Consider the following 18,334-nt stretch of genomic DNA (forward strand, 5'->3'; position numbering starts at 1 on the left):
CATTTATTACGTACAAAAGTCCACAGATACACACAAGAAAGCATAATTTGAGCACATTTAAAGATGGCACAGGCTTTCTCCAACTAACAAAAACATGAGCGAGCCCTTGTGAATTTACATTTAGTCATAAAATGCAACGAGCTGCATTTCATTTCAGATTTAAGGGCATCAGTGTTGTTAGAGCGTCACTGCTGGATGAAATCACTGAGTCGTGGTCTGATGGGATTAAATGTACAGTATGTCTACAGTGAGTATGACATTTAATAAATCCATAAAGTACCAAGTTATGTAATATAGCATGCAAGGATAACGTGACGATAATGCAGCTTAAAGTACATGATGCTGACAAAGAATCGTATAAAACATACAAATATGATGTAATCATTTAAAACACCATGGCTCTAACCATCAACCATGTTTTACCAAAGCGTCAACATTATTTAATGACTATAATCAAAATTTATCAAACCCAAGGAAGTACAGCACATGAGCATGAATGCGATATCTCATTAGGAAAATCGAAGGCATTTAGCAACAAATGTCTTCATGAAACACTTTCTAGTAATACTACTGTTATGAATCCACATATAAATTAATTACTCACTGACTAGTTGGACTAATTTTTTGGGGATTTTGTTAGGATACATAATAGCAACAAAATAAGATTGCAAATTTATGAATAGCAGCATTTTACAATTTAAAAGACATTCAACTCTAAATTCTGAAATAAAGACATTCATGTATTGGGTTGAGTTAAAATTCCCTAAAGCTACAATATGAAACTCTTTTTATGACATTTTTTTTTTATTAAATGTGCTCGAAAACATCCTCGCCCCATATTGTACCACAGCCCATCCCGATAGCTCACATCTCTATAATTAAACAGCAACAAAAAACACTGCAATCTGCATTTATCAACTCGAACAACCCTGTCGACATTCAGCTGGCGTGTGTCCAGCTAACTGTCTTTATTATTGGGCTCAGAGTTGAGTCTTCTTGACCTGTTTCCATGACAATAAACACTCTTGTCTTTGCTGAGGATGCTGGTGTCGACCCGTGAGAGGGTGCACATGCTGCTCTGGTAACCAGGTCGCAGTCTCGTGTTTCGGAGCTCCAGCTCATCGTAGCTCGAGACGTGGACAAAGGGACACCAGCGGAACACATGCTTGAAACCGGCCCGAAACCTGCAGCCAAAATCAAACCCGTTAACTACGCTGTTGTGTATCGTGTAGTGTACTTTCATGTGGGTTTTTTGGGTTGTGCCATATTTGTACCCACCTGCTGTTGAGGCAGCAGTAGATGATGGGGTTGTACATGGTGGAGCTCATCGCCAGCCACAGCACCGACAGGTAGACCTGCTGGATGTTCTTCCACTTGCTCAGACGCTTGTTGAGACCCGTCACGATGAAGTAGACGTGATAGGGCAACCAGCAGAGGGCAAAGGTCACCACCACAATGATCATCATCTTCACCACCTGCAAGAGAGAGAGGGAGAAACGCAAACGTCATCACAACAAAGTCCAAAGATAACGCTGAATTGACAGATGCTGAAGTGAAACACTGCAGAGCTGAGAGGATGTCGGATGATAATTTCTTCCGCCAAGCAGGTTATATTTGCTTCTGCGATTGTTTGTTTGTAAGCAAGATTACGCAAAAAATACTAAACAGATGTCCACAAAACTTGGTGGAAGGAAGAACCCATTCAACTTCGATGCAGATCTAGATTTTTTTTTTTTTCACTTCCTTTAACGTTGTGAGATACTGCGTTTGTGTCCACATTTTCCTTCATTTCTCATAGAATAATTGATGGATCTTGATGGAAAAATGTTTAGGGGACTGACGTCTGTGAGTGTGTGGAATTTGGTGCAGCTTGATTTAATTCTAAGGGGACTGTTGGGCCTTGGTGGAGATAGGAGCTCTACTGACTGACATTCTTGTTTGTTGGTTTGTTTGTCAGCAGGATCACGTAAAAACTACGAAACAGATTTCCACAAAACTTGGTGGAAGGATGACACATGGGTCAAGAAAGAAACCATTAAAGTTTGGCACTGATCCAGGATTTGTTTTCCATTTTCTTTAGCATTGTGAGATGTGATGTTTGGACATTTTCAACAATTTCCCATTGAATAATTAATGGAATCTTGATTATAAATATATTATTGGTTGGATTGAAGGGATAATTTGGCCTTGGCGGAGCTTCGCGCTCTAATGAGTAGCATTCTAGTTTGATAAATTATAAATAAAACTAGACGGGCACTACCGCCAAGGCTAACGTTCTATTTCACCAAGTGACCAACAAATTCATGGTTCTATCAAGATCCACTCTTCTTTGGGTCATGCCCCACCCCTCCACAAAATATTTCATGGAAATCGGTTCAGTAGTTTTTGCGTATATCAGACCAACATTTTTCTGATAGACTTCCTCTCTGCATCATCTCGTCCTGTCAACTCAAGAATCATCGACAAAAAGAAGGAACACACTCTGACTGACACACAGTTAGAACCCATGGCAGCTCTTTATGAGCACATGAAGAGTCACTGAAGAAGTGGGTTTGTTGTCTGTTTCTCTTCATTCTGAGAACAATGGCGTCTCCGGCCGGCGGGTCCAGAAGGTCTGCCATACGAGGAGAGGGAAATGTCAGTGATGACGCACCAGTCCCAGCAGGTTTCAGGTAGAGCAGATGAGAGAGAGAGCTCATCAGTGTGTTACGGCACAAAACAGAGCTGCGGGGGGTTAAAAAAGGGAGTAGGCGTCCGGGCACCACCGAGCTCATGTGCGAGACTGTGATGAGAAAGCGACCTCCTCTTATCTCCTGTCCAGATGGAATCCTGTCATCCTCGGCCCCTTGAATCAAGCCCGACATTGTCTTGTAGCTTTCCCGACATTTAGAAATCTCTTTCATGTTTCTCGGCTCAATTTCGCCGGCAATTTCGGTCTCTGATGATTTTTTTTCGATGAAACCCCTATAACAAGATTGTTGCTGCACCTGCCGCCGTCTCTATTTCTGTGCACTGAATATGTGCTTGTGTCTGTGGCACAAAAGAAAATGGAAATGTAGATCTAAGGCAGACATCTATTCTCCAGTGAAGTTCTATTTTGAAGTTTACATTTTTCATCCCACTTCATCAACTACAGTTTATCAGAAAAATATGAAAGTTGATCTTTTTTTCCCATCCTAAACATCTGAATACCTCCGCAGCCGAACCTTTGTACCATGTCGGAAAATAATCCGACATTATAACCAGCAGTATTTGTGACTTTTATCAATCAATGTGTTTCTTTGGCGTTAATCCCAGATCTGTCTCGATAGATGCTCGTCATGACAGCTGTGATGACCTTAATCCCTGTTGAACCCAACCCTCTGCTCTAAAGCACACTGCGTCGTCTGGCTGAAGACGCCAAACTACGATAAAGCAGGTGCCGCTCGATGCTTCTCTCTTTTTCTCGTGTGCAGCTGAATGATAAGCGTTTATTGCTGCATCATGACAAAACATGATACAGTTTCTCTGCCTGTGGTTTTCAGATTATAAAAATAAAATAAAAATGGGAGTTTCCTTCATTAACCAGCTCTGCACGACACATTCAGTCGCTGTTTGTCACACGAATGATCAAATTGCTTGTTTATTTGTTTGTGCGACAGGCTTCTCCAAACAGCAGCTTTCTTAACATGGATCCTTATTGCTGCTGTAGACCAGAGTCCCTGCTGCTCAGATATGATGAGGACAAACAAGTAGTATGTGAGCTTTGGAATCGCCTGGTTATTAATTAATTAATTAATGATTAATTTATCATTAAATGAGATCTGATCTTCATCTAAATCACAGATACAGGCAAACACAGTGTAACTAGGATCATTACAAACAATATGTAGGTTTTAGTGAACATTTAGAGTGCGTGCGTGCGGCTGGAAAAGCTAAGTGTACCCTTGAATTTAATATGTGGTCAAACCTCCTTCAGCAGCAATAACCTCAAACCAGAGCTTCCGTTGCTGCAGATCAGAGCTGCACAATGTTCAGGCTTCAAAGCTTCTCTATTGGTTTGTGGTCTGTGTATATAAGTATATAAAAGTAGTAGATATGAAACTTAACTTTATTCATATTGAATACCTGAGGTCAAAAAAATTCAGTTTAGTTGCACTTATATTGCACTTACATGTAGCGCTTGTAGTTTGGCTTTTTTAAAGCTAATTGTATTTACTTGATTCTTGTAGTTCTGGGTTTGTACCCTCATGGTTGAATGTACTTATTGTAAGTGGCTTTGGATCAAAGCATCAGCTAAATGAAATGTAAAAAGCATAATGCTTCCAAACCCAAAAACAAAACAAACAAAGTGTAAATATGTTAAATAAATGTGGGGTTTACCTTCCGCTTGGCTCGGAGCTGCCCGTGATAGTTATCGGACGAGTCTCCGGGGATCTCCCCTCCCCACAGAGTCACCCCCACGATGGTGTAAGTGATGCTCATCACCACTAAGGGCAGCACGTAGACCAGAACTGTCACTATGATGTGATACCTGCACAAGTGAGGAGACAAATCACCAGTGTATTCTGATGTACTGGATCTGGAGTTACACCTTAAAAACGTTTCCAGAAATATTCAAACCAAGAGAAATCCATCATTTTAAACAAGGCAAACCTCTTACCGCTTCTGAGCCACATTTTTAAGTAGTTTATAGATCATCGTAATTTTTTTCAGCAGTGTCCAGTATGAGACAAATAATGTGTATTTTAAACATTACAGCATGTTAACGTAGTCTTCTACATCCCCAAATTAAAATCATGAATCTGTAAATGGCCAAACTCTGCACCATTTAAGGATACACAATCAGCTGACGCACAAATAAAGATAAATGTAAGAAACTTGATTTCACATTGAATGATACTGAAGCCTGAAATGAGCTTGAATAAAGACAGTTGTCAGTTTGTGTGTGTGTGTGTGTGTGTGTGTGTGTGTGTGTGTGTGTGTGTGTGTGTGTGTGTTTGTGTGTGTGTGTGTGTGTGTTCTCACATGAAGGGGTCGTTTGCCATGCGGGGCCAGGCCACGTAGCAGAGCGTCCTGTGAGGCAGAGCTCGGGTGGTGGAGAAGAAGCAGAGGGGGAAGGCGAGGACCACGGCCAGACTCCAGATACAGGCGATGACTCCCATGGTGGCCTTTGCCGACAGACGCTGTTTCAGAGGGTGGATTATGGCCATGTACCTGCGAGGTTTCAAAAACAGACTTTAGAAAAATAACAGTTGCTTGCTGTGCTTAATGAAGACCTGTATTTATAGACATGACCATTATCACAGCTGGCATCTGGTGGGATAGGTCACTGTGTCCCACTCACTCAAAGCTAAGGACGTTTTCAAACCATTATAAATTGAATTCCCTGCACTGAAAAGACCTATTTATCATTATCCTTACTGATCACTAAAGATTTTGTTCAGTGCATGTCTGAAAGCAACTATGGAGACATAGAAAGTAAAATTCTTTCACTTTTGTAACAATTATGGTTAAAAAATGCTTTTTCAAATTGTTTTTAAAATGTATTTGATTTCTGGAATACATCCTGCGACCCTCCATCTGTGGCTCGACCTGCCAAGGGGTCCAGACCCCTAGTTTGGGAACCACTGGTCCAAGTCATCAAACCTTTAAGCAACATACACTGATCCTAATTTCTGAGTTTGGTGAACAAATTACTGTAAAGTGTAAGTTGTATGTGCATCACAGCGCTGCACCGACTGCCCGACGGTCTTTGCTCCGTCCACTGCTGTTTTAAAAACCAGGTTAAGAACCTTTTTACTCATAAGCCCATCGCTGTATTCTATGCTATTTTGTATCTATTTTTCACAGTTCTATCTGTTTTATTTGTATAATTGTTCCACTTGTTAAGTTTTCATATCCTTTTTATTTCTGCAACAATATGTGTTACCTCTTTTATTTAACCCTTTTAATTTTTTTATTAGGACCCGAGCACCGACGGTGGGAGGCCCTATTGTATTTCAAAGGATTTGTATTTCCCTTTTGGGGCTTTTTCAGGGCCTAGACATGCTCAAATTGTTACCAAAGTTTGCAGGGAATTCAAAACCCCAAAAAGTAATTGTATTCTGGAGTAATTTGAAATGGACGCGGAAAAATGGCTCAACAGCGCCATCTAAGGAAAAGCCCCTCAGTTAGCTTTCACCGATCTTCACAAAACTCGTAGCCCAGGTGTATCATGACAAGACAAACAAAAATGGTCAGAGGTGCAATTGGAAAAAAGCAACAGGAAGCCCGCCATTTTGACTTTAGTGGCCATATTGGCCATTTTCCACATTTTTACTTTGACGAACTTGTCGTAGGGCTTTCATCAGATCAACTTCATAGGGAGATTACTGTCATTTAAACAAGATGGAGATAAAAACTAACTCAAAGATTGATTGTTCGTCACACGGTGTGACCGTGGCGTGGCATCAAAGTTTGATTACACTCCATCAAAACATGAGGTTCTGTATCTCTGACCTATTTGTTCCAATCGAGTCCAAACTAGACATGTAAGACAAGAGTCCCGGCCTGATGACATCTACACAGAAATCTTGACTTAAAATCACAGCGCCACCTGCTGGCTACAGGAAGTGACATGTTTTTACTTTGATGAACTGCTCCTGGCTGCTTTACAATATACAGCTCAAAAGAGCTCAGTCAAGTCAAAGGACCATGGTCAGAATCGTGACATTTCCTCAAACCGTGTAAACATTGAGGTGCGGCGAAGGTTCATCCTTCGCCAAAGGAGACGATGTTGTCATAAGTCCAGTGTGCATTGTCCTATTACCGCCAAACTGATGTCTCATGATCAGAGACCAAGCCTGAACAGCTCTATGTGTCAATATTTCCTCAGTGTCATAGCGCCACCTACTGATTCGCCATGAAACAGGAAGTATTTTGTAAATCCACCCTGCAGTATCCAACCGGCTCCGAACTACTGACCTATGATCACATTCCTGACCTGAACACATCCATATATTAATATTAGTTCAGGGTCATAGCGCCACCTACTGATCAGTGTGATAATTACGTTGTTGTAACATTGTCCAATTGACACAAAATTGCTACATCAGAGCCCCTACTTGAACAGATATATTAGTCTGTATGTAATAATAGTGATGGCGCCACCTACTGGGAACAGGAAGTAAGCTATGTTTTACAACTATCATTCGATTTACATAAAATGTTCACAGTGTGATGTGCAATTGATAGCGTGGACCTTAATGAGCAATTAGCAGGCAAGGATCGACATCGCGTGAAAAAAAACACATGCAACGCAGAGACCTGCGCTTGGTCATTGATCGCTCTCTCCACTAACCGCAACAGGCTTCAAAATGTTGTTTTTGAATGGCCCCATACAGCAACTGGATGTGTGTATGAAATGTGCTTTATAAATAAAACTGCATTACAAAAATAAAACAAGGAAAAATGAATGATTATAGGGAAGAAGAATTAAATGCATGACACACATGGAGGTGTGTTACCTGTCGATGGCTACCGCGGTCATGGAGTAGATGCTGGCGAACACAGCGGTGACGGGGAAGAAGTTGTGGAACCGGCAGTAGACCTCTCCGAAGTACCACTCTCCGTGCGCCGCGTAGATGAAGTTGACGAGCGTGTTGAACGCGGCCATGGAGACGTCGGAGAAAGCCAAGTTGAGCAGAAAGTAGTTGGTCACCGTCCTCATGCGTTTGTGCGCCAGGATGATCCAGATCACGATCAGGTTCCCGAACACGGCCACGGCCAGCACCACGCTGTAGGCGATGGACCAGAGCGCGACGCGCCACGGCGGCTGCACGAACTGGTTGGTCAGGTTCCTGGTGGAGTTGGATCCGTCCCGTTCAGAGGCCATTCCCCAACGAGGGTCCCGGCTCGGGTCTGTTTTAAAAGCGCTGCTGCTCAATCACTCTGGCACATCTGATGCTGAGCAGTGCGAACATGTGACCAGCGAGGCAGAGGACAGAGGAGAGAGGGATGCAGACACTCCCCGCGCCATCACCCACTGAGGCATCGAACACTCAACATCACTTCATCAGGTGCTTTTGTTTTTTAACACTGGAAGAATCACTGATCTTAATAAAAAAGAAACCATGCGAAGCTGATATGAGCTATTATAAAACCTTTATTTTGTTCTCATGAGGGTAAATGAGACAAGTATAATAATATAATATTAATAAAGTTTATTTTTGTAGCACAAATAAACGTGCTGAACATATACAAGCAAAATAATCACAACAATTATGATAAAACAATCAAAACAACGAAGATGAAATGAAATACAGTTGAATTATATATACATCTGACATATAAAACAATAAATTACACACATATAAATATAAATACATAAAACACACTAACAAATCTCAACAAGATTTTAAAAAACACTTCAAGAGAAAGCAATGTTAAAAAGATGCATCTTAAGATTTCGTTTGTAAGCGTTAATAGATTTTGAGGCCCTAAGTCCTTCAGGCAGACTGAGTCTTAATTGTTTTATTGTTTTATTTGTCTTTTATTTTAAACGACATTGTAGTACATTGTTTTTTGTATTTGTGAAGCACTTTGTTTTGAAAGGAGCTAAATAAGTAAAGTCTTTATTGAAGGAAGTTGTTATTAAATAAAGTTTTGGATTTTAACAGGGTTTCCTCAGGTTTAGTTAAGACTTTTTAAAGGTCCAGTGTGTAAGATTTAGGTGAAAGGGATCTATTGGCAGAAATTGAATATGAAATAATCCTAGTGACGTTTTCACTTGTGTGTTGTTGTTTTCTTTACCCTAGAATGGGCGTTTTATATTTACATCAGGAGTGGGTCCACTGAAGGTTACCACAGGTCATCTTTCATGTTTGCAAGGGGAGGGGTATTCAGCTGCAACATGATACTTCACCACTAGATGTCACTAAATTCTACACACTTAACCTTTAAGACCATAATGACTGAAATTAAAGACCAATATGTCAAGTGTGACACATATGAAGGAAAAGCTGAGTACCATCATTTACATGTTTTGACGATAAGGTGAAGTAGCTGAGTGGAGAATAACCTGGGAAAAGCAACGTTACAACTACAGACAGAGACAATAGCCTCTGACCACAGTGTTTGTAGACTCTTCATCATCAGTTCCACATTGGTCTTTTTTTGTAATGACTAAACATGGAGACATTACAAACTTTGCATGTCGTACGTACTGAAGCTGAAATACAAACCTGATCAACAGGTGTTTATCGCATCTGTTTTTGTACAAGTTCTGCCCATTGGCTTCTTTTTCTAATAATGACTCTGAGTGCAAAACTCTGGTAAAAGTCCAATCTTTGTTTTATGCCAGAGATTAATCGACTGTGATATCCTGCATTAGCACTGTAGGAAGCTTGGATCAGTCTGAGTGTGATACAGTTAATCCTCAATAGCTGTGACACGAAAAGCAAAGCTCAGCTTCTGGATTTAGGTTTGTCTGAATTATGCGACCAAAAACTGATCACTTTAGGCCAACAACAAGCACGTAGGATAATTCATTCTTCAATCATTTTATAAAATGTTTTATTTTAGTCAAAATCCTGATCATGAAAAGTTGTAGAACTTTTAATTGCATTTTCTAAACAATAAATGAAACATAATAAATGTTAAAAACATGGCGGCCGCCGTAGAGAGGACCCGCCCCCAATGTAAATATAAAGTATTAAAATATAAAGGCCCCATTCTAGGGTAAAGAAAAACAATAATTTGTACAATTTAGATGAAACACACTAGTGAAAACATCACAAGGATTATTTTTAATTCAATTTCTGCCAATAGATCCCTTTCACCTAAATCTTACACACTGAACCTTTAAGACCACAAGAAGGTCAGAAAGGCTGTTTCCTCTCAGCAAGACCTCATTACCCAGAGGCCACCTCTTTTGGGCCACTCCCTCTCTCAAATGTCACAGTTCGAACCTCCTCTGAATACGCCCTGTCGTCCATACTGAAAAGGTCACAAGACGATAATCATTAGCTGCATCCAAAAAAATTCTCCTCTATTTTACATAATTCAGGCTTGATTTAATCACAAGTGGAGTGAGCAGGAGTGAGGTGTGTGAGTCTCTGTGTCTCGTACATGTGTGTTTGACCTGTGTAAAGAAAATAACAGTGAAGTTTCATACAGTGGAGCCAAGTAAACACAATCCTGAAAAGATGTTTTTAATCATTTTATGTTTTCCTTCACAGCTCTTGTATACTAAATACTATTTTACTTTTTAAGTTTGTGCACTTTCTCTTTCCATTCCACAATTTCAGAGAAAAAAACTACTCCTGTTGTACTATATTTATAGTTACTAAATACTTTTCAGATTGATATTTTAAATTAAATACACATGAAGATACTATAGAGTAGAAAATAAACACAACAATGCTTAAAAAATGTTATTAATTGTTTCCAATCTTTTTCAGTGTATAGTTTGAGCCTAACTATACAGATAACAAAATAATAATACGTAAACTAGTAATCAACTTTAAATGCAGAACTTTTACTTGTAGTGGAGTATTTTCATTTTTGAATAAATTGATTTTAGTATAGTAAATATTAATACTTGTGCACTGCCATTAGAGAGATTTTCAGATCAATCATTTAAATATATTTCACTCAAATCATGTTGAACTAAAGTGATTTTCAAAAAAACAACAAAGCAAGCAAGAAAATGTCAAGGTCCTTTAAACCCACGTCAAACTACTGCACTTCCTGTACATCATTGCACACAGAACAGCAGTAATAGTAATGCGTGGTTCTAGTTCAGTAGAATTGGACATTTATCTTAAATTTAACACTGCCCCCTGGTGGCATGAGGATGGTATGGATCAGATCTGGGGACACTGACAATAAACCTGCGAAAAACAACACAAACCGCACACAGCACAAACTTTCCCCAGTAACATCTTTACAAATAGAAAAGTCTGCGATCAGAATCATTTCAGGGATGATTTCAGCTCCAAGTACATTTGTTGGACAGCGACACGTGTATATATGATCCATCTGAGCTCAGTCTGTTGGAGGGAGGATCAATGCTATTTATATCATGTGAGCTATAAATACATTGTGCAGTTATTGGATATTACAACAGGAACTCGGCTGGAATTACTAAATATGATAGTTCAGTTAGAGTTATAATAATGAAGGCTGTTTAGTGCAGAGTTTTTTTTTTTGCTTTTGCCTTTTGTGATATTCTTTTTTTCCACCTTTAGTAAGTCAGTATATTTGTCTGTCCTGTCCAAATTGTGTCTTTCAATTTATTTCTTATTCTTTATGAGTTATAAACGAAGTAAATTCGGACACATGCAGCGATATGTAAATTAACTATGTTCACTCTTACAAATAAATCATTAGTCGGCCTCAAGGTAACGTTGTAATTCCTACATTTATTGTTTTATTGTACTATTTGTTCCTGTCACAACAAAGTCAGGATAGTCGTTATCTGTGTCTTTCCTCGAGCTGCAGCACCTCAAGCTATTGACCTTATTTAGAGAACAATCCTTCAGTAAATGGATGACTACAATCATTTGTGTTCAGGATGATACTATGTTAAGTGAAATTATAATAAATGAAAAGCATCATGGTAACAACCTGCATGCATTATGTATATACCTCAATAAGACAATGCTAACTTTTTATTAATATAGTAATGATAATAAAGCTCCTTCATCATGGTTCATTTAAACCATATGGTAATCAATGATTGGTAAATCAATATAAATTGTAGACCATAGCTCTAATATTATTGTCTGCAAAAGTGAATGCATTCCTACAATATATGACGTTATTTTTCTGACTTATGGTCGTGAGATCATGATGACATCTTCATGATTTTAAGTGAGGACATGTCTCTAGTCCAATAGGATACAAAGATACCTGGAAAAATGCACTTCTGAAATATACCTGACGACATTTTCGGACTTCTCCATGACATCGCTGATCATAAGACACCTGATGGGGACATTTCTGATCGATATAAGCTTTAGATCAGGAGAGGTCAGCTCCCAGGTCATTGCTGTCACACAGGACAATGAATTGAAATGAACTGAGGGAAGGAGAGAATGATGGAGTGAGAAACAGAGTGAACAAGTGAGAAGAAGCAGCTTACGATCAAGTGACTAATCCTGCAGGATTACATGTCTAAATGGAGAGAGTGAGAGAGAGAGAGCGAGAGAGAGAGAGAGAGAGAGAGAGAGAGAGAGAGACAGGGGGGACACCATGCAGGAGGCTTATGGGGAGGGGAAAGACATGAAAGACATGAAAGACATGAAAGATGTGAGGTAATTACATTTTTTTAACATTTATAGATTAGTGATTCCCAACCTGTGGTTCAGGACGAAACAAGACCAGGAAGAACAAACTAAGTTCTGCTTCATTCGTCATCCCTGTTTTGTTTTAATCTTGAAACCTTGAACCTTGCAGCCTTCTGAGGGGTCACTTATAGAGACCGCTTCACTATGAACTGAGATAAGTCAGAGAAAGAATGTAAAGAGAAAAGGTAAAAACAAGTGGGAGCACATGACTGAGCACCACGAGAATGATGTAAATGTGATGTTTTGTCTGAGATGGTTTATGCAGCTGTTTTGGCCAGCTCTCTCCAACTGGACTTCACTAATACAATAAAGGCTATGTGTGTATACTACATAGTTAAATCTTATATAAATATTCATTCAATAATAAACCAGCAATAATCAAGAGTAAATGTTGACATCTGTGTGGTTACAGCTCATGATTAAACCACTTAAACTACCATTATCCTTAGCATATTTGCACATTGCATATTTGCACTATTGTTTTTCTTTTTCTTTAGGTGTATATATATATTTTAAATTTTGATTGAGCATTGTTATAAGAGAGCCTGTGACCCAAGCATTTCATTGCAAGCGACTGCTTAATGTTATCGTTGTGCATATGACAATAAACTCTTGAATCTTGAATCTTGAATTAGACGGACTTGTGTACACCCTGTTAAACAGGTTGGACTGGTGAAAATGTTTGTCACTTTCTTCTTGCAAACATCCACCTCTGCCTGCAGCACTTTTCAGAACCGTCACAATATTTACAGTGAGAACCCTGCTTTCCCCCCCACAGGACCCCACATTTAACAGACTTCACAGACTGATCATTATTCAATTATGAGATGTAGCGTTTCAGTGCAGCTGCTTCGGTAGATTATTTTGTTTTGCAGCAGCGGTGAAACTTAAAACAAGCTCTTGTTCTTGTTGGACCTCAAAGTTTCAAAACAGACCACAGAGCAAAGCGGCTCCCACTGGTTTGAATGCAAATAATAGAGTCTGAGGTCACGTTGCATCATAAAAACTCTGACTGCTTGAAATTTGATCTGCAGTAATCAAAAGAGGATGGGCAAGGGAAAGATAAAGAAACACCAGGAAGAAGGAGGGCCAGTTGTAAAACCTAAACCTCGCACATGACGTCTGGTTCATGCCTGATTGTGCACGCTGCAGGACCAGGACAGGAGAGCAGCTCGTGGAGTTTCACTTGTGCTTGCTTTGGTTGCAGGTCATGAAAAACTGCATTGCTCTCTTCATACAACCTGCTGTGCGAGTTCAAAGGTTTACTGGAGTTTAGCGAGTGGCGACCAGGGACGAGTTTTGACAGAAAGGTAAGGCTTGCAGCCGACTTTTGCAAATGTTGTGTGGAACTGACGGACATGTTAATGTTTATCTCACTGTGCAGATAATGTGACTTGAACAGAGCAGCACAGTCAGCAGTTTGTGAAAAATAATTGACCTTCAAATTGTTTTTTTCAATTTGTTTTGTGATTGTTGGATCAAACTCAATGTTAAACCTGCTGGAGCTGGAACAGTCTTAAAACTGAGTGTTGACCAATGCACATGTGGTGGACAGATGTGTACAGATGTGCACAACAATGTCACACTGGCAGCACTAATTGTGCAAAGATTGATATTGAAAAAACAGTTTCCATTTATTCTCAGTTATTTCTTTCATTCAAATTAGAAATGTAAAATGCAGTTATCTCCCAATTTAAATTTTTTTTTTTTAACAGAATCTTATTATAAAGTATCAAATAAATTATTAACTGAATGAATCAGCAGCATTTGCAGATAGAATAAAAATGTATTTAAACTATTTAAAATTGCTGCGAAAAGGGTGTGTGTGTGTGTGTGTGGGGGGGCAGTAGCTTCTTCATCAGCATTTGAAAACTCTGGGTGGAAAAGTTTCTTCTCTCCTCAGTGACTTGCACGTACTCGCTCACACATCAGGCTTCAGTGATTTTATACAAAGACAAATTAATTGACCCTGTGAGTGGAAATTTTACGAATTACACCTGAAATGCTGTTAAACGTGTGTCCAAGAAGTCGTCTGTGCAATTACTCACAAATACAAACTGGAAAAGCTGCTTTAACCGTGGCAAAACAAAACTCCTGGGAACTGCAAGAATGTGTTTGAGACTGAGTCAGCTATTATATGAAATGACTCACTGACCTGTGATCCCGGACAACGTCTGCACTTGTCACCCTAGTTTCTTACCAGGAGTCTGGTTTATATGTAACACGCTCACATTTTAGACAGGTTAAGCTAACTTCACAAATAATTACTTTTGAACTTACTGGCTCGTTCCAGGATAGATATTTCCAGGACTGAAAGACAACACAATAATCACCTATCTGTGAGGATTCTCTCTCAACCAGTTGTACAAGTGGACGTTGCGACTGGACTTTGTTTCTTGAAGAATGTGAATTGCTGACCTGCACATTATGGAAACAAAACAACCAAAGCAGAAACAGATGGATGAAGGAACGTTTCTTCATTCCCACCAATCAGAAAGGAGAATAAAAGTTGCACTGTTTTTCACATCAAAACTACTCACCATTACTTAAATACTTAAATGTTCAACTTAAACTTAACACAAAATTCCTTTTGCACATTAGTGTCCTCTTGCACGCTTGACTTTTTATCTGTATTATGTATTCTGATAATATTATTTCACATGTATGACTCTTATTGTGAAATTCTCTCCACACACATAGAATAGACAGACAGAAAGATAGAAAGATAGAAAGATAGAAAGATAGATAGATAGATAGATAGATAGATAGATAGATAGATAGATAAAACATCTTCAAGAAACACAAGCATGCCTAATTGCCTATGTACACTTGAACAACTCCTGACGAGAATAATCACTTAATAATCTCGTTTTTTTTCTCCTGCTGACAGATGGAGTGTGAGTCTTTACCGCCACTGTCCCGATTTGCCATTTCTGGTGGCACCCACGGAAATGAGTGGGCCGGCGTGTATATTTTCAGGGAACTGCAGAAACACAAGGCAAGAGAGGCTGATTCTGTCTCAATAACCACCGTCCTGTCAAACCCTCGAGCCGTGGAGGCTTGCAGAAGGTACATAGACACAGATCTGAACCGCTGCTTCACAGAAGATTTACTGAGGTAAGTTGAACAACAAAAACCTTTGTGGGAGAACTGATTCCCCTGATGGACAAGAATATTTATTCATGAGAAAACTCTCTGTCTGGTTTCCAGTTCCCCAATAACAGATTCCTCAACCTACGAGATGAGGCGAGCCCAAGAGCTGAACGCTCAGCTCGGGCCCAAAGGAAGTGAAGAGGCCGTGGATCTGCTCTGCGATCTCCACAACACCACTTCCAACATGGGCCTGTGCATCATATTTTACTCCACAGACTGGCTCATCCTGCACATTTACAAATACTTGCAGGTACGATCAGGGACACAGGGACCCATGAAAAGATATGAGGCCCCAACAGCAACACCAAGTCACTATTTGATGCTTGACTGATATGGGAATTAATAATATGGATAAATAATAATTAACTTTCCATTGCTCCTTTCAAGAGTTACAAGGTGCTTCACAAAATAAAATATAAGAGCAAATTGTATAAATGCTAGATCATACTCAGCAAGACAAAGCAAGACAGATAAAAGAACAACATTAAAACAATAAATAATAACAAAATATAAACATAAAAATGCTCTATACAAGTGACTTTTTGAACCGAGGCCCTGATTCTACTGATTTGGTGTTGAGGGCAATAGACAACTGAAAGTTTAGCATTAACAAATAGCATATATTAAATAAAACTTAAATTTACACTAACTGGTTCAATTAAAGTCAAAAGAACATATATAAATAGTTGTTTATATATTAAGAGAAAGCAATTATAACAGTATTAAAATCATCAACAATGTTTAGAAGTATACACACCAAATATATAAACAACTGTAAAAGTTGAACTAGGAAACTAAATGAGAAAGGCCTGATGGTGGCGCTAAGCTAAATACAGAATACAGACTAATTTCTGTGTTTTTTAAATAAATGTTCCTCTCTCTAGTAGAAGGTTAGTATTTAAAACCGTTTAATATTAATATCTATATACTTATATTTAACTGATATAAGATATTCATTTACAACGTTTGTGAAAAAAAGTGGCCTGAACTCACGTGGACTAAGCTAACAGGCTAACACACGGACACACACTCGAGGAAAACACCCACTTTCACGTGTTGGTAAATTCCATCTGATCTTCAGCTTAAGGCCTGGACCGAACCATTTATATAAATAAAGGAGGGGTGGTCAGGTCGGCCAATAAACGGCTTCTCTGGTTGTTTACTTTTGGCCAAACACAATAGAAGAAAAATATTTTTGTACATGTTGACTAATGAAACGTTTGAAAGTATCAACCTAAATCTTTTACAGCGGCCCTGTACGGTGAAGTTTGAGTTGTTAGTTTGAGCCACATGACCTCGTGAGCGTTGGTGGTATAGTGGTGAGCATAGCTGCCTTCCAAGCAGTTGACCCGGGTTCGATTCCCGGCCAACGCAGCCTGTGTTTTGTTTTTCCCCAAGACTTTTATGATTCAGATTCTAAATACAGATTTGATACAATTTAAGGAGATTTAAATGGTGAATGATTGTTTAAAAATGTTTTATCTTTCAATATGTTCAAGTAAATACTGCGAAGAATGTCAGTGTATAATATTTATGTTCATAACAACAATAGGTTGTATATATACATATGCTACATGATAGATAGATAGATAGATAGATAGATAGATAGATAGATAGATTCTAAATTAATTTTCACATCAACACAAATATTTATATTACCTTTGTGATGGAAATCTGGAAATACAAGAGGCTGGAAACACCAAAGTTATCTACGTGTATTTTAATAGGGGCTTTCTGCAGAAAGGATCAACACAGAGAGTCACAAGGATCTCAGAGTGAAGATGGAGAACAGCCAAATACAAGGATCTTATATAGGAGGACTAAGGCTATCTCTCAGAACCAGTTCAGACTGGTTCTGTAGGCGCAGGTTGAGAGAGGAATCTAAACACAAACAACTGATTTACATATGTTTCCTAAGGATATAAGCAGACATACATTCTGTTCTTTGGAGAGTAAATAAGTGGCAAAAGGGTCTGACAGTTTTCAGGTCATAAACAGTTCAGACCATAAAACAGCTCAGGTCATAAAGCATTTGGACAGTTTGTTTATATATGTAGATACAGGTCATAAAAGTCTTTAGACAAGGCTGCAAAAACTTACTTTCCAAATACAAAATAGTTTGTCAACCATACTTAGTTAATTTTTCTACTACACCTTATATTTATAACAGTTTACATATCTATTTTACTATTAACATGTCTCTGTATATATTATTTCTTTTCTACTTATATAATCATATTTTCTTGCATTCATATTGCATGTTTACTTATTATTACTTCTACTGACCTTTTTATTTGATCTTATCTTATTTTACCTTAAATGTATAAAAAAGACTTTACATGTTAGCATGCTATTATTTAGCACAACACAAAGTGCAGCTCAGGTGTTTATGTTTGTTTGACCTCCATCAGGTAATTATGGTCTCGAGGGGATACACATCTGTCTCTTTAGTTAACCTGCACTTCAGTTCCACATGTTAAAACTCAGAGCTGTATCGAAACATGCTGTGCTGTAAATAGTTGCTGTGTTTGGTTTTCAGAGCAAGATAACCTCTGTGCCTGTGAGAGCGATCCAAATAGATGAACCTTGCTCTCAGGCGTTCTCCTTAGATTCACTCGGCAAACATGGATTCTGTAAGTTTGTGTATATATATTTGAGTGTTTTTTCTCCATGACAGTAATATTTTTTTTCTCTCAATTACTAAAACGATTAAAGACTTTTGAGCTATTTATGTCTTCAGCAATGGAGATGGGTCCTCAACCCAACGGTGTCCTCAGAGCAGACATCTTTAACACGATGAAAAATGCAGTGGATCTCACTATAGAATGGCTGCAGCAGTTCAACTCTGGTAGGAAATCGCCCCTGATGTT

General features: G+C 38.8%; 2 protein-coding genes and 1 non-coding gene across 5 annotated transcripts in view; 2 read left to right on the plus strand and 1 right to left on the minus strand.

The window, feature by feature from the left end:
- Window positions 1–13,518, minus strand: tacr3l (tachykinin receptor 3-like). 2 transcript variants are annotated; one of them, XM_034592993.1, is made up of 7 exons: window positions 13,414–13,518; window positions 7,906–8,058; window positions 7,488–7,841; window positions 5,008–5,196; window positions 4,363–4,513; window positions 1,279–1,475; window positions 1–1,184 (listed from the first exon to the last, which is right to left on the minus strand). In XM_034592993.1, the coding sequence occupies exons 2-7, from the start codon at window positions 7,941–7,943 to the stop codon at window positions 959–961; spliced, it is 1,155 nt and encodes a 384-aa protein (XP_034448884.1). In that variant the 5' UTR covers window positions 7,944–8,058; window positions 13,414–13,518; the 3' UTR covers window positions 1–958. The 2 variants fall into 2 exon arrangements, with proteins under 2 accessions (XP_034448884.1, XP_034448893.1); XM_034593002.1 differs by lacking the exons at window positions 7,906–8,058; window positions 13,414–13,518 and having other exon boundaries at window positions 7,488–7,855.
- Window positions 13,285–18,334, plus strand: part of LOC117766206 (N-acyl-aromatic-L-amino acid amidohydrolase (carboxylate-forming) B-like) — a 21,670-nt gene continuing 16,620 nt past the window's right edge. The window contains exons 1-5 of one of the 2 annotated variants that reach the window (XM_034593027.1): window positions 13,285–13,621; window positions 15,202–15,428; window positions 15,522–15,714; window positions 18,004–18,097; window positions 18,205–18,312. In XM_034593027.1, coding sequence (XP_034448918.1) covers window positions 15,202–15,428; window positions 15,522–15,714; window positions 18,004–18,097; window positions 18,205–18,312 — 622 coding nt within the window. In that variant the 5' untranslated portion in view covers window positions 13,285–13,621. The remainder of the gene's footprint in view (window positions 13,622–15,201; window positions 15,429–15,521; window positions 15,715–18,003; window positions 18,098–18,204; window positions 18,313–18,334) is intronic. The other variant, XM_034593017.1, reaches the window with a different exon arrangement.
- trnag-ucc lies at window positions 16,767–16,838 on the plus strand. The gene has a single exon. It is a non-coding gene; the product is annotated as a tRNA-Gly (tRNA).

The sequence above is a fragment of the Hippoglossus hippoglossus genome, chromosome 1 (assembly GCF_009819705.1).
Source record: "Hippoglossus hippoglossus isolate fHipHip1 chromosome 1, fHipHip1.pri, whole genome shotgun sequence".
NCBI classification, from domain to species: domain Eukaryota; kingdom Metazoa; phylum Chordata; class Actinopteri; order Pleuronectiformes; family Pleuronectidae; genus Hippoglossus; species Hippoglossus hippoglossus.

Excerpts from the sequence above, each read along its gene's own strand:
- tacr3l (XM_034592993.1), bottom strand. The coding sequence starts at position 7,943 with ATGTTCGCACTGCTCAGCATCAGATGTGCCAGAGTGAT. Across the intron at positions 7,842-7,905 it reads ATCAGATGTGCCAGAGTGAT|GGACGGATCCAACTCCACCA; the intron begins TGAGCAGCAGCG and ends GGCCTCTGAACG. Across the intron at positions 1,185-1,278 it reads TACTGCTGCCTCAACAGCAG|GTTTCGGGCCGGTTTCAAGC; the intron begins GTGGGTACAAAT and ends TTTTGGCTGCAG.